This window comes from Xiphophorus hellerii, chromosome 4, assembly GCF_003331165.1.
Source record: "Xiphophorus hellerii strain 12219 chromosome 4, Xiphophorus_hellerii-4.1, whole genome shotgun sequence".
Taxonomy (NCBI): domain Eukaryota; kingdom Metazoa; phylum Chordata; class Actinopteri; order Cyprinodontiformes; family Poeciliidae; genus Xiphophorus; species Xiphophorus hellerii.
In genome coordinates, this window is record NC_045675.1 from 19,583,937 (window position 1) to 19,599,908 (window position 15,972).

Below are 15,972 nucleotides of genomic sequence, written 5' to 3' on the forward strand. Positions count from 1 at the left end.
AGTCAGAAACTCAAACAAAAGGTAAACTTCTTTTGGTGCATTACGCAGGAGAGGCAGATACAGAAGCAGCTGACTTATATTGGACTCTAGGTTTGTCTCAAAGTGCAGTCATGCATTGAGATTTAAAGTGATTGTAAGTCTGGCACCAAACCTCATCGACCAGGAGCTCTGGGGCTTGAGCTCGATAGTCTTTGTCTTGCCAGGAGGCCATGAGTTAATGTGCCGAACAGGAGAACAGAAAGGTGGAAAGAAGAGAGAGAACATAAAAGTGCATTGCATTGATGAGCTGCATCTCTGTGGACCACTAGAAGAAAGCAATCAAACACAAGTTTTTCATGCAAATTACTACATTTTCCACAAGGCACACAGGTATACAGACAATAGAAGACCAACACAAGGCTTATTATTACTAGAGCTAGTTTATTATCACTGATATTGTTTTTTTCCCTTAAATCAGTGTTGCACAATGAACCCTAAAACAATACAAACCACTAAAAATGTTTTTTTTTTTTTTGTTTTTACATTTATACATACACACATACAGTACGTACAGTATATGTGGATATGTATAGAGATTTATAATTTAGAGGTGTCACACCCTGGTTTCAGGAGAGTGTAAAAACAAAACTTTATGGAAACATACAGTAGAGATCCCTGACAATGCTCTGAGAACACTGGTTAAAACATCTCGCGTTGACCTGAATCGAACTGTGGGTAAAAAGCAGATACTGGCAGTGACCTCAGCAGACAGACACACGACAAGACAGACCAACAAAAAAAAAATAAAATCTGCCACACAGACATTTGTACGTATGATGATGAGTTAAATATAAAGATTTGTGTCACTCTCATTCCTTAAGTGAAGTTGATCAGAGATAACATGAAAAAGTTTGAAATGCACTGTGTATATTTTCTGTGTTCAGTTTGGCACCATGTTTGAACCCTGCAGGACATAGTAAAAAAATAAACTGCATAGATGAAATGAATGTTTTTACTTGCAGCCACCATTAATCCCTGTACAAAGCTTAAGATTACCAAATAACCTAATCTTATAGGTAATAATCCGTTTTCTCTAATGACTTCTTACTACTGGAGGTAGACACAACTATGTAAGAAGTTTCAATCTTACAAATTTAAAGTTAAGTTTGCAACTTTAGAGTTAACCTAATAATTTGTTGAATTTTGTATATGTAACTCTGAGTGAGTACCCTGAGAGAAATGGGTTACAGCAGATCAAATTTCCTACTCCTACGAGTTATGCTGACAACTTATTGACATAATTTTTTCCCTTTAAGGCATTTTTGAATTCTTTCTTTCCATGTTGGGTTAGAGTAGCATTGTTATTTTATTATTTAATAGAGGCCTCAGTATTCAGTGCTTTTCACCAGGAGGCTGTTATTGACTTAAACCTTTGATTTTAAATTTAAAGGACAGGTGTTGTGTAGATGGTCACACTTGTAGAGCAAATTCTACCCAGGAGCTCTTTCCCTGTTTCTGAGGCATGGAGAGTGGCTTTAGCTCAGGTTGGTAACATCAATACAACCCAGACATTCTCCTCAAGCAAAGATGGTGTGTGTGTGTGTGTGTGTGTGGGCGTGTGCGTGGGGGTGTGTGTTGGTGTATGTGAGGGGAAAATGAACACAATGTGTTATTTTTAAAAAAAGAAAAACGTAACAAGACTGACAGAACCTCACCCCGAGACAATCATGTGAACAGGATGCCAGATGGGAACAGGATGAGGATAAGGTGATCATCAGGCGCCAACGAGGGGCAAGACAGACTTTGTCAACTGAAAAGGTCACTCAGCCTTTTTTCATCAATACACACCATTAAAACAGATTGACTGACGATGTGAGACAGGACCATCAATTAGTACCATACTGAGATCACAACATTACTTTTGCCATTATTTGGCTGAATATCACAGTGTTACCATCACAAATCCAATAAGAATTAACTAACACTTTTTTAATTGAGCTAAAATAACACATTTGCCTTCTTGTTTTTTTTTTTTATTCTATATTTTCCATGCAGATCTACTGTAGAGTTTACTTTGCCCACTACCTCTAAATACACTGGATCTATCTGCCTTCGTGAAGGAAGTATAAAAAAATAAAATACTGATCTCAAACATTGAAGAACAATGACTGTAAATTACCATCTGACGAAAAATTACTTTAGAAAGTCTTGAAACCCAAGATAAGTTTCAAGCAACGTGTGGTCTTTTGGGTAAAAAGTCTCCAAGCAGGTAAATTCATTGGATTTGTTAGCAGTGCACAATCATATCAAGGTCATTTGGCAGCAGTTTGATTAAAGTCAAGGATCTTTCAAGGAAAAGGGGTGATTGAATTGTGTGTGAGCTTTTAGATTTCTTTTATATATATATCTGATTTCACACACATCGATGCCACTGAGAACAGGATTACCTACAGACGAACATTACCAATTTAGCTAAACTAAGCCTTTCGTCTTTCCTTCCAACTTGATCTGTTTTCGTGTTTAGATGATGCATATTAGGAGAGAGATAGTTGCTCAAGGAAAATGAGTTAGAGCCACATTTCATCAGCTTACTCCAAGTGAAACAAACCCTGTGAATACCCAGCCCACAGCGGTCTATTTATAATGATTTAAAGATTATACATCTACTTTTCTAGTAGTTGCTGTGTAAAAAAATAATTAAGCTTTTAACAATTTTCTAAAGCAACTTAATTTTTTCCTCACTTGAATTCTAAACCTGAATATATTTTGTCTAAGACCCAAAAGACACCAGGAAGCTACATTTTAGATGACTTTAAAAAAATCTAAATTGTCATTGTGAATGTTACTGCTTACCACATTATTTTCCAAAGGCTGCTGTATAACCTGATGTGAGGGCATATCCCTCCTGAGACATGCTGCAGAGGCAGATGAATACAAATATGTATGAACTGACTCATTATTCTCCCAAATTGTTTCTTCTTTACTTGAATATCCAACAAAAATAATCATACTTCACAGAAAATCATTTTGACCTGAACATATTGCAGAATTGTGGAAGAAATCAAGTCTGAGTTATAAGAGCAAGGATCAATGATTCCTGAGCAAACAATCTCTCACCAAAATTCAAGGTTTGCTAAACAAAGAGGGAGAAAAATGTGAACAGACTGTAAAACAGCTTAAACGAGATTAATCTCCACTTTTTACTTAAGGTGTCAGTAAGAGTCATAGGGTCTTCTGAGCTGATGGAGTAACAGCACCAGTCAGTTTGTGATGACAGCGCTGAGCAACCCATTAAATCAGACGAGTTCTAATGTTATTCTGCAACATGACAGCCTGACCTATCAAAGTCTAATCACGCCGAACATGATCGCCGTTGAACCAAAGATCTGGTGGATCAGGTTAAATAGTATGGCACTCAGACCTGTCACATCCACAAGGGTGGGCAATTTCCTGCAGGAAGAGATTAACCTTCATTTACAATGAGGGGCGGGGAAACAAAGTACAGAAGAGAATCACACTACTCATATCCCTAGTGAAACTACTCCCAACAGAGGTTAAATAAAACACTGATTCTCGCTGCAAGCAGCCCTGGAGGGAAAATATCACATTGGTGGCTAATAAATATACACAGAGCAGACATTTAGCTTCAACATTTGATGGACTATTTTAACAGTTTACTGCATTTCCCCCCCCCCCAGCACGTCCAATGTGATATTAACAATTAGGTACAAGAAATATATGCAAGAAGAACATCCGCAGAGAATTAAGTGTACATAACTTAAAAGGCATACAGCTAGAGACGATCTATAATGATTACCGAGATGGTAACCACATATACAGTACAGAAGTGCTGGTTTGCATAACACTTGAAAATGACTGCAGAGGGGGATTCGTACAACTCTACTTTCCACATTTTTGGAAAATTGTGTTAAAAGACGAACTTTGTTGGACTGTTTTGTATCCCGAGTTATGAGGAAAGTTTTTTTTTCTTTATTTTCCCACTCTTATAAATAATCTGAATTTAGTCAAGTTAAGGTCATAAGTCAGTCTTAGCCAGAGAGGAAAATCAATAAACCAATCGTGTGGAATTGTGTGAGTTGTAAGTGTCACCCTTTTTTTTTTCTCAGTTTTCTTGGCACAAGTACACCACAAGTGAGAGAAAGTAAAGTAACACAAAAAGTGAAGCACATTCACATCTAGAACTAGAAATGAAGTATGAAGTGTTGACATAGTTAGTGCTTGACATAAAGGTCCTGGAAAGTTCTCCCTCCATTTGTGCGGCTGTGTATTGTTTTTGTGTTTGTCTACGTACTAAAATTCACTACTTTATTGTTCATACTGTTTCTTTTATTAGGACCTGAGAAAAAGGCCAATAACAGGGTTGAGGTAGGTAACCAAAATGCATCTGTGATGACAGAGAGCATTGAGCTGCATAGAGAGGCCCTGTGATTGTTTAGCTACACAACAGTCTCTATATGAATGTTTCATTCAGCCAGCTCTCTGTCGGAAGTCATCAGAATCTAAAAAGGCAGGTGATCCTGAAGTGTCTGGAGGGAGACGGGTGAGCAGCTGTGGTGGTTTTGGGCAGAGTTACAGTAGATGAGCAAGACATGGAATATTTTTCATCTACTGGGCACCAGATGTGTAAAAGGCTACCGATTTTTCTTTTCTTTTTTTTTTTAAAGAAATTGCCAGGTGATATAATGCAAAAGAAAAAAAAACAAAAAAACAAGACAACCAGAAAATGCAGCAACAAACATTCATAAAATTGTTAGAGATACACTGCTGTCAATCTGAATTGTGAAAAATACGATTACTTTTATTTTCGTTTTTGGAAACTCATATTTGGTCTTTTTTTAAAATATCAAAATTACATGTGTGTTGTTGACAATAGCTGCTAAAAATCCACATTTAGGTTCTAGTTTGATGAGGGATCAATACCACTCTTTATATGCTATTTATCTACACAAAAAAACAACATTAGTGACGGTGGTGGATAGATTATGTTGACATATGACAACCTCCATTTTTATTCTGCCCTTGAGTTAAAATAAACTAAGTTATTTTATGGTCAGCTAAAACTAGCTACAACGCCCTTAAACCTTTTCAAATTTTTATCACTTTACAAACATAGATTTGTGTAGTTATCATTGGGATTTTGTGAGATAAAACAAAACAAAGTTTTGTAGAAAGAAAGCTATACAATGTGCTTCTAGCAGTTTGCTTTGCCTTTGTTAGCAGGAACCAGTCAGAGTTGACAAGAATAAGGCTAACAAGCTTGAACATTCAGTCAGAGTTACAATAGAAATGTTTAAATCAGGAAATGTTACTGTTTTAGAACAGTCCAGTCAAAGACTAATTATAACTCTAAATTTGTAAGAAGATTTGAAAACTGATGATCAAATCTGGTCTCAATCCATTGAGCCCAAGGAACTGAATATTTATGCACACCATACTTTTCAGATTTTTCAAAGCAGTGTATTAGTGTACCACCCCACAAATATACACTATTTTGTCTAGCTGATTCACATAAAATCGCAATAACTTTGATTGATGTTTGTAGACGGACAAAAAAAGTTAAAAGGTTTGAATATCCTTGCAAGGCAGTGTAAATAAGCTAAGCTTGGAGTTCTGAGATGCTGCTTCTTTTTTTTTTTTACTAACCAACAGCATAGAGATCTACAGTAATTAGTTACATATTTGTTGTTAAAAGTTTTTGCCCAGTTATGCTGACTCAACCTCTCTGATTGCCAGCTGCACAAAAACGGATGGAAAAATAGATAAAAGAGTAGCATTGATATTCTCATCTCTAGCAAAAACTTACTAAAATGTAGTCATTAAAGTGTTAACACCAGTAATTTTAGAAAAATAATTTCCTTTTTCTTTATTTCTTACTTATTAAATCTCCATTATCTGTCTGATAGGATTAAATTGATTAAAAACAAAACTATTAATACAATAGAAGAATAGAATAGAAACAGCCTCTATTGTCCCAAAAAGAGACAATAATCACTGCACCACCTGTAGTTGCATTGATAATATACTGCTTCCTGTTTAGTTTGACAATAAATATCAGATCTTTTCAACCTCAATACTCGTGAGGATATAAACAGCAATGCAGTGTATCTCTAATTAACTTTTTCTTACACTCAACCTATCACTATTGACAAATGTGACCTTTAAATAAAAAGGAAGATAGCTCCCAACTTAATTCATACATATTTTTCAACTCATTGTATACAATGTTATCCGTCTGTCATCTTGCATGAGGTACTGACACTCTACAAACATCATATTCAGCAACACGGGGGGGAGGACTTCACAAAGGGAAGGGAAAAAGAAGGGTCTTCATTATGCAATTAAAAAATAAAACAAACTACAACAACAGTGACAACATTAACTTTGTTATCTTGAGGTAGAACAATAATTTCAGCATTTGGAAGTGCTTTATGTTGGATGCTCTTTTGTCCGCTTTTACATCATTAAGGAGAGGAGAGACGATTGTTGACTTCTGAGGTAGAGCAGCACCTGATGTCGTAGTTATGCAACCAACTGATTCCTCCAAATTTGTCGAGTGATCATGAGCACAGGGGAAGGGAAAGTCATTACAGCTTCCCGCAACACATTCATTCCGGCTGAGGTAGGCTTATATCCACTTGTAAGGTTCACACAGCCAAGTCTAGAACCTGCATGAAGGCCAAAAACTCATAAAAAATGTTGATATTACTGAAACAAAGTCCTGAGACAGAAGATATTGAATCCCTGGAAGAAGGTTGAGGTTTTCTGAGTACGAAGGTGGAATCATTGGTGGTTAAGAGCAGGCAGCGAGTCTTTGACATCCACAGATACACAGAGATAAGACCAACAACTTATAACTGCTTCAACAAATGGATGAGAAGGTCAGAATGTGGGTATGCATGTGCATCTCAAAGTCTGGTCTCAGAAAAATGTGAAATAGTCACAAAATCCAGAAAACCTCACTTGTATACAGCAGAACAAAGCATCTTATATATTTGGGGGTTTTGCAGCTAATCGTTTTTATATAGCACCATCCAGCAGACCTTACAACATTCACTCCTTCTGGGACTGTTTTATAAAATATTACGACTCTGATTTTGCAGGTTATTTTTAAGAATATTTTAATGCAAAAATAATACCATGAATTACACCTATGTGCACAAATTGACTGACGCAATTTTGTGACTATTTCAAATTTTCCAGTGACAGTTCATATATAAACATAAAAATACATTTTCAACAAGGACATTCAGGGGTCTCTTATTTTCTGTGCTGCCAAACACCATAAAATGAATAGAACACTCCAATAAACCGTCCCAGATCCTCCAGAACCTCTTAACTTACTCATAAAAAATTTCTTTGCACAAAAGGAAAGAATACTTTGAAAAGAAACACTTGTCGACCTGAGTGAGAGAAAAGTCTAAGTGGACACTAAAAGTGTCGAATGTGAATGGGCCTTCATACATGATTAGCCTTGGTCCGGCTGAGCCGCAGTGACTGAAGAATGCTCCTGAAACGGCGTCTCCCTCTCCTCTACAAACTCATCCAAAGGTATCGTCGACAGCTGGGTGTTGTTCAGAATGTAGGAGTTTGACTAAAAAACAAGCAAACAAGAGTTGTAAATCAAATACCAACATGGTTGTATACAATGTTCATAAAAACCACAATGTTCCTGTTTAAATTTTTTAAAAACTTTTTTCAGACCATACCTGTTTAACTTTGGCATATTATTTAGCTATATGATCACAATGTGATTATGTTGTATGTTTTAGTACATACAACATTTATTTATAAAAAGCTCAACTTTAACTGTCTGTGGACAAAAAAAAAAAAAAAAATCGATGACGTGTTAAATTAGGCTGTTCCTGACGACAGTTAAAGATTTATTTTGGCTGCTTCAGACGTCGTTTACAACACGACAAAAAATATGCATGTATCTGCAGCAACTCCACAATTTTTAAGCATCAACAGCACCGTGAACCAGTTCCATCACATATACAAAAACACCAGATTGCTGTCAGGAATAATCATGACAGACAAAAGTTTCTACAGTTGTTGGTAAATAATAAGTTAAATCAGATCCTAACAGAGATAACAAAAATATTTAAGAAAAGAAGAATTTGGGTAAATGACAAAAAAACTGAGAAATTTGTATCAAAACATTTACTTGGATTTATTGATCTGTGTGTGAAGTCTTATAAGTTACACTTTATTTTCTTGTCTGTCAAGTTTTTTCCACAAAATGTATATATGTTTAAACCACATACTGTTATTTTTGTCAAAATGCTTTGGTTTGGGACTTATTACTCTAAATTAATGACTGACTGCCTTTTTAAAAATGTTTCAGTATTTGGAATATATCATCATAATAAAATTATTTCAGTGTTTTTTCTTGACTGGGAATTGCAGATACAGGAACAAAATCAAAAACAAAGTAAAGTGCCTGAGTGCCATATCGTATGGATCTCACCCTCAAACCTTTGTTGGCCATGGCTGCATTTTTCACTATTGTAGTGGTAAATGTACTTCAGTTTATTAACAAAACTAAAATAAAACAAATGAAAGACATTTCAAATTTTGTGGGATTCTGTGTCTGCACACTGAAACTCCAAAGTCTTCATTCAGTAGGGCTGATTCTTATTCTTACAAACAAAAGAAAAAAAACTAAAACATTGCAAATTCAGTTTAAATATTTTTTTTAAAGAACCACTACTTTAAGTCAGAACCATAGCTCTGTTTGTCAGTACACACCATGCAGGCATCCTGTGTGTTGGGCTGAGTGAAGAGTCTCTCAAGCTCGTTGCTGTCGACCACTTTCTTCCCTGCAGCGCTGCCATTGACCTCCATCTCTCTCCTGGCAGCCCCGTTGAGCCCAGAAGCCCCCTGAGAAGAGGAAGAGGATTCCAGGACTGCGCTGTGCCCTGCCTGGGGGGTGGCCTGAACTGTCTTACACATCATTAGCCTGGAGATTGCACCAACACACACACATATATAACACACTTTACTACTGTATGAACATTAACCCTAGAAAATGCAGGCAGGTTGCTTCCATTGTTTTCATTTATTGTTGGGGATGTTTGTTCTGACCTGCCGCGGTAGCTGAACACGAGGAAGAGCACGCAGAAGACGATGCAAGTCACACCGATGTGGATTCCAATTATGATGCCGGTGGTGGAGGTTTTGCTCTGTTCGTCTTTCACACAGTCACATGAGCCATCCAGCACTGAAGAAACACAATACGTGTTGGTAAGGGAACGGTGAGGTTCATACAGAAATGATGGGTTAACTTGATATATTCAGAAAGAAGATGAAGAGGGTCATGTTTATCAGTATGGAGGTTATTCAAACACAAATAAATCACCAGATTTTTCCAGTGCCTCACGAAGTGAAATGAATCTAGTGGTGGCATTCCCATCTCCGTGCTGGTTGTATGCAAGAAGCTTTATCTCATAAACCATAGAAGAATCTGAAGAGAGTAAAACAGAAAAAAAGCCACAAATTTTCAGTTATTTTTTTCCAACTTTTAGTCAGAATAAGATATTGTTGATCTCTTTAATCATGTGAATTCAGTTTTAACATTTACTCACGTAATCCATATTGCTAAGTCTTTTTCTTAAGCAGGATAATCGTTTTAAATGACAACCTTAATGAGAGGTGCTAGCATTGCGAACATTATTCTTTCTTTAACCTTAAGTATAAAAACTGTGATTGATGATGTTTAAAGACTTTATAAAGAATGCATAATACCACTCTGTGCGTAAAGCCGTCTGCACATTTGTTCATAGTCTAAAACAGTGCTCATATCATAAAACACCAAACAGGAAACTAAAATTATTGTCATAAGAAAAGAAAGAATATGTTTCCTAATCTGTAACAAAACAATTAGAGAAAAAACATTATTATGGTAAAGAATTGCTTTTTTGTTGTTTCTCTAAAATGGTGTGCTTTCATGTTCTCACTTTTATCCTTCTGAGCACATTAGATAACACTGCAGTAATGTGCAGTACATTGACTACCATCATTCTGAAGTGATGGTAGTTACTGCAGGATGAGCCATGAAGGAAATACAGCATTAAAAAAATAATACAACAACAATTGCTTTGGGTAGAATGAGAATCAGTGCATCAGAGCTCTCATTTAGCCAAGATTTAGAAAGTAGAGAGTGCCTAAAATGTACATAAAGCAGCCACAGTCCCACGAAAAGGCTTTACAGCTTTCAAAAAGTCTCAAGAAGTATTACATTTACTGGCTCCTTAAGTCTGGGGGCGTTAGAGAAAATATACAGAATTTAAGGATGTCTAAATACATTTGCTCATCATCAAAGTATTTTCTATAGCAAACATTAAATTGTGCCATTGTTAATACATTTTGGCAAATCATCTCACAATTGTAACAGCTTAAGAATATCTTAGACAAAACACAACGTCACAATAATGCATCATAACTTTCAATTACTGTGGAACAGTGGGCCTCACCGAGTTGAGTGATGTTGTACTGAGTGATGTTGCGAAGAAAGTGGATGGGACCAATGAACAGTGGTGTGTGTGCTCTCCTGTAGTAGAGTCTGAAGCCTTGATGCTGGCCCATCTTGGAGGAAGATTCCCACGTTACTTGTACAACGCTGCTGTTCAACACTTTGGTGAAAAGGGAAGGAGGAGCGGGAACTGCAACGCAAAACAAAACAAAATGTCAATCAGAAGAACAGCAGCAGGTGGGAATTGGTTGAAAAAGGATTAAAAAAAGTCTAGTCAACAGCATATGGAAAACTAACAAAAATACTAAATCTATAAATAATTAGAATTTCTAACAACAATGGAGTTGCTTGGTCTTTTAATATTTAGAAAAATAAACCAAACGCAAGCAATCAACAATATGTCAAAAATATATCGTATTTGTATGTATCATATTTATTATCTCCTATGTTTAATAATCTTTGTAATCAGCTTTTTGATCTGATGTTAACAATTGTCAAATCTGAAGCCAAACCAAACCAGATTAGCAGGCATCATAAATCAGATCTAAGGTATTAAAGAAGTAATCCCAGGGTAATTGGTCCAATCCTGCTCTCTAGAAAGCTGCAGTAAGTGATTTTAATGGTGAGAGATGAGCTTCCTCTGCAAGTCAAACTCACCCTCGCCGTGAGTGCTCTCTGCAACACTCTCTGAGGGTTTGCTGGCTCCGTGGGATGTGTAAGCCTTAACGTAGAAAGTGTAACTGGTGGAGGGCTCCAGGTCACGGATAACCTGCTGCAGTGTCACCTTACTGACCGCCTCCTCATACTCCATTTCCAGCGGGTCTGAAAGGGAGAAGATGGCGGAGAAAGAAGATGTTGTTAGAAGGAGTTGATTTTGAAAGGTTCCAATTTAGGAGATAAACGGCTGACAAAATAAAAATGTTTTCTGTTAAATGAGAAAAAAATAAAAATATAAAAATGTGATATATAAATTGTTTTTTTAATTTTGTAATTATTATCCACTTCCTTGATTTTACAAAGATTCTTCTGTGAGTTAATATGTACTCCAGCTTGGCCCTGCGAGTCTAAACAGTCGACGATGGGGTAAATTGCAGGGCGGAGTGATGAGTAGATAAACGAGGTAAACGGGAGAGTTGGACAGGTTACCGGATTTTTATTGCTTTTAATTCAGACAGACCCAGCCATAACTGCTATCTACACCCATTCCTCAGTCTGTTGGGCCATTCGATCTGCTGGTAATTACAGCAGATCCTACGGGTTGGTCCTCCCTGGGGCCCTTAATTACCCATCCTAGAGAAATACTGAGGTTACCGTCAGATGTGAGTCTCACTTTTTGGACGAGTGAAAGTGTGTGTGTCGGTGTGTGAAAGAACCATACAACTCTCAGTCTTGGCAATGACAAATGTGTTTGGTGATTCAATAACAAATGTGTATCATTTTACACATTCTGAAATCAAAATGTAATTCCATACAAACATCCATACTACGACACTCTTTTACAATGCATTGCTCTTATCTTTAACTCACATAATGAACTTTGGGTAATAAACTGTTTTTCTAAGGTATATAAGATAAAGTTGAGTGACATTAATGGTTGACTTTGACAAGCCTTTCAATCAATATGCACTGAATGTTTAAAGTAAATACTTGTATAATTATTGGGTTTTCCCGCTTTCATTCTGCTTCTTGAAATTTAAAGAAAGGTCTGAATCATTGACAACCATCAGATGTCTGATGTTCACCATCATGTATGTCATGGGTCGGTGCAGCGCACGTTTCCGACCTCCTACGCTTCATGTCAAGCTCAGCTCTGAATTAAAATGCCAGTTCAGAAGATCAGACCAGTACAAGTCTCAGATATAAGCATGCCTCAGAAGTTACAGCCAGCAGCATCCAGGACTCAAAGAATGACCTTCCAGCTTTGGCAATGCACTCAAAGTCTTTGTCTTCACTTTGAATGCAAAAATAAAGACAGAACAGGCCAAGTAGGCTACAGCAAGAGATGCATTCAGACTCAGTTTCATGTATATTTAGTACTTTTTGTTGAAACGCCTGTGAAGAGAAGATCTCTGCTGAATCTCTTACATATGTTAAAACACATTAGATATTCTTTGCTGTAGCCCAAGGTGCAATTACACTCACTGTGCTGAAAAGATGCTGCCACATGGGCGCTAAAGCTCATCTGGATTGGATATCAGTGTTTCCTGAATTTGTCTTAAACTACTTACAGCTCTAAATTTGAAATCAGATCACACAGTAAGTAATAGCTATTCTTAGTATAAACAGATCTGTCAGCGTGACAAAATGAGCCTAGACAAAGATGAATACAAAACAAAAACAAAAATTATATTTGTCTAGTTTGCATTATGTTATTGGGGATTCTTGGTGTCAAATCTTCATGTTGTGAGACTTGAAAAAATATTTCTTAAAAACAGCAACACAGGCATCAACATTTTTAAAATGGGACTTCATGCGGGTTACATTTCTTGTCCAGTCCAGAAGCCCTACCTGATGTCTTGCGAATGTGGAGCACATATCCGATGATGTCCTGAGTGTTCTGGTCGGGCTCCTTCCAGGACACCTGAATGGTGGTGGGGGAGAGGGCCTCGGCCTGCACCTGGGTGGGCTCACCAGGCAGTCCATCCGCCCATAGCACGGTGAGCCGAGCACTGGCCTGAGTGGAGCCAGCGCTGTTCTCAGCAATGCACTGGTAGATGGCCTCATCCTCCTGGCTGATGCTGTAGATCGTCAGGGTGCTTTGAGAGCAGTGACGACAGCAGGAGGAGGAGGAGCGAACAGAGACAAAAAGATATGGAAAAGTTGAGTTTCTAAAACTGAAAACTAACACCACAAAACTTTTGCAAGTATTCAACATCGAGTATTAACTGCTTTCTGTACACGAACCAAATATTTCCACTCTTGAACACTTAGCCATGGTACAACAAATAAATTTTCCAACACAAAGACATGTATAATAGATGTGTCAGATCAGAAAAAGCATACAAGGTTTAATAAATGCGTGCTATACATTAAAGTTTTTTGGGTTTGTTTTTCAGCTTTGCATATTTAGGCATCGACATTTTTGTAAAAAAAAAAAAAAGGTCTAGCTCAATCAGATTGAATGGAGAACTCGTATGAGTAACAATTTAAGACTTTCCACTGATTACATTTGGATTTTGATTGGGACATTCTAACACATGATATGCCCCATTTTAAAGTTCCAAAAAATTTATCGATCACTTGTCTGGTGTGTTCATTTGTTTTTTTATGCTAATATGGGAGAAACATTTTTTTTCCCACAGATACTAAATTACAAGTATGTACTAATTATGTAAATTCTTGAAGGCAGTTAGTTGGACTGGTTCTCATTTAGAGGCACCAGAGAAAACTGGATCCGAAACCAAATGAATGCCACAGCTTTCTTTTTTAAGTTTTAGTTCTATTTGAAATTCAGTGTTTGAATGAATGTATCTTCACTATAATTTAAAAAGTATAATTGTCATTCCAATTTAAAATTCAGCCACTGATGGAAGCTCTAAGATATTAATTCCTAATTAGACACAATGAATTTTGTGGATGTAAAAAAAACAAAAAAACAAAATGTAAGTGGTGTATGAATATTTTCACATTCAAACATTATTATTATATCACTATACAGTGTATTATACATTCATACTGTATATTATTTGCAAAACACCAACCCTTTGAAAAAGCATGTGGAATTCCCTGAGATTCCACATGCTTTTAACTTGCAAAGTTTCAGAGTCACAACAGCACAATCGTAGTGTTTGCTGCCTGATGGCAGCCATGACATATAAATGACGTTGGGGTACATGAGGACAAATTTCCAGGTGAGTCAGAACGCGAACCACTGATGTGTGGACCATTTAAATCTATCATGTTGATGTAACGCCACCGATGGCAGAAATGTCACCTAACCTTGTGGAATCACTCAGTGTTGGTGTGCATGCGTTCAAGAGTTATGGCACTGTAGGTCATGTACGCTGCGCTCTGAACAATTTGGTGGCTCCTTGCTGGGGAAAAAAAAATGAAAGCACTGTCATATTGTACTGTGTTATGGGCATTTATTAGATTAGAGATTACTCTGAAACATGTGAAACAGAGGATAAAAGTTTGTGGTGGAAACTGTGATATAGCAACGAAAAAGACAAATCTCTAGCAAGAGCATTGTACTTTATATTAAACAGTACTGTAATATAAAGTATGAATAATTACATTTACACTAATTCCAAAAGAAAAAGTCCAAGTAATTTTAGGCATGTTAATCTTAAATAAGTTCTGCAACAATATTGTAATAGAGTGGGTTGATAACAAGTAAAACCATAACAGATAAAAAAAGGAACAAGAATGCGATCAGAGTTAATAATGTGAATCTTTAAATTTATTGTGGATTTTCTCTAATGAGAACAAAGTCAAAAGTGTATACATGTACTCCAGATAAACCCCCAACAGAATTTTGTAAAATGTTTCTTTACAAATTATAAAGACACCAAAACTTTCTGCAGCCGTAGACAAGCTGGGGGGCAATATGAGTCACATGGCTGAAACTTTAATATGATGGGTTTTCCCAACGAGACAATAATCCTAAATGTATGTCTAGGCCGGTTTTGGACAGAATTAAGATGGCTAATATTACACTTTATAATGATTCTGACCTCAGTTGTACAGAATGAATAAACTATGCATGTTTAAAAGGCAGTTTTGTACCAGGAAATAAAAAAAGTTTAAAACAGTCCTACAGATTCTGACAAAACCAAATGATCAAAAATCCAGCTTACTGTGTTAGAAGCTGACCTGTAGGGGGTACATGATGCAGCTGGTTCAGACATTTAAAAGTCAATTAAGCGTTATATTGCAAAATTAGTATATTGGTCTTTCATTGTAGCACATGAGCAATAGTTCATGTGCTACAATACACACTACAATCATTTTTATAATGGTAATATTCTATTTGTAGCTCTGAACTGTTGTACTATTTTTGTCTATTGTTAAAACTGGTTTGTCACAGCACAGCTCAGACATTGTGAAACAGTGTATAATTTAATAAATGTCCAAAGCTAAAAATGTCTGCATTTAAGCAAATTGACTTAAATGTATTTGCATCATGTCTTGGGGAAAAAGTAGAGGATACAGCATAAAATGTAAATGGGACATTATTTCTGTCAAGCGCACAAAGCCTCGTGCTCTGCTGAGTGAAAGTAAAGAGATTTGTGACACAAATTCCTGTGTGACAGACAGCAGAGGAATTCATGGACCGTCCTCACTCATGCAAACCGCATACGTCGTCTCCTGAAACTCCCCTAGGATCCAATACATCTATTTCAGGGTTTCAAAAAATGTAATTTTCCTGCATCAGTAAAACCTTTCATCTGCCTGCGTACACATGTGAATTCATGTACCTATAGATACACACACACACACGCATGCATATATGCCCCCCACTCTCTACTGCACTGCTGCCACACACTGCTCTTTGTCCT

The 15,972-nt window shown here is 36.8% G+C and overlaps 1 protein-coding gene across 1 annotated transcript in view; it reads right to left on the reverse strand.

The window, feature by feature from the left end:
• Positions 1 to 400: 400 nt before the first annotated feature.
• igdcc3 (immunoglobulin superfamily, DCC subclass, member 3) overlaps positions 401 to 15,972 on the reverse strand; it is a 70,254-nt gene continuing 54,682 nt past the window's right edge. The window contains exons 8-14 of the mRNA XM_032561299.1: positions 12,980 to 13,227; positions 11,129 to 11,293; positions 10,473 to 10,661; positions 9,359 to 9,463; positions 9,085 to 9,220; positions 8,749 to 8,959; positions 401 to 7,591 (exon numbers count right to left, since the gene is read on the reverse strand). Of these exons, the coding sequence (XP_032417190.1) occupies positions 7,466 to 7,591; positions 8,749 to 8,959; positions 9,085 to 9,220; positions 9,359 to 9,463; positions 10,473 to 10,661; positions 11,129 to 11,293; positions 12,980 to 13,227 (1,180 nt within the window). The 3' untranslated portion in view covers positions 401 to 7,465. The remainder of the gene's footprint in view (positions 7,592 to 8,748; positions 8,960 to 9,084; positions 9,221 to 9,358; positions 9,464 to 10,472; positions 10,662 to 11,128; positions 11,294 to 12,979; positions 13,228 to 15,972) is intronic.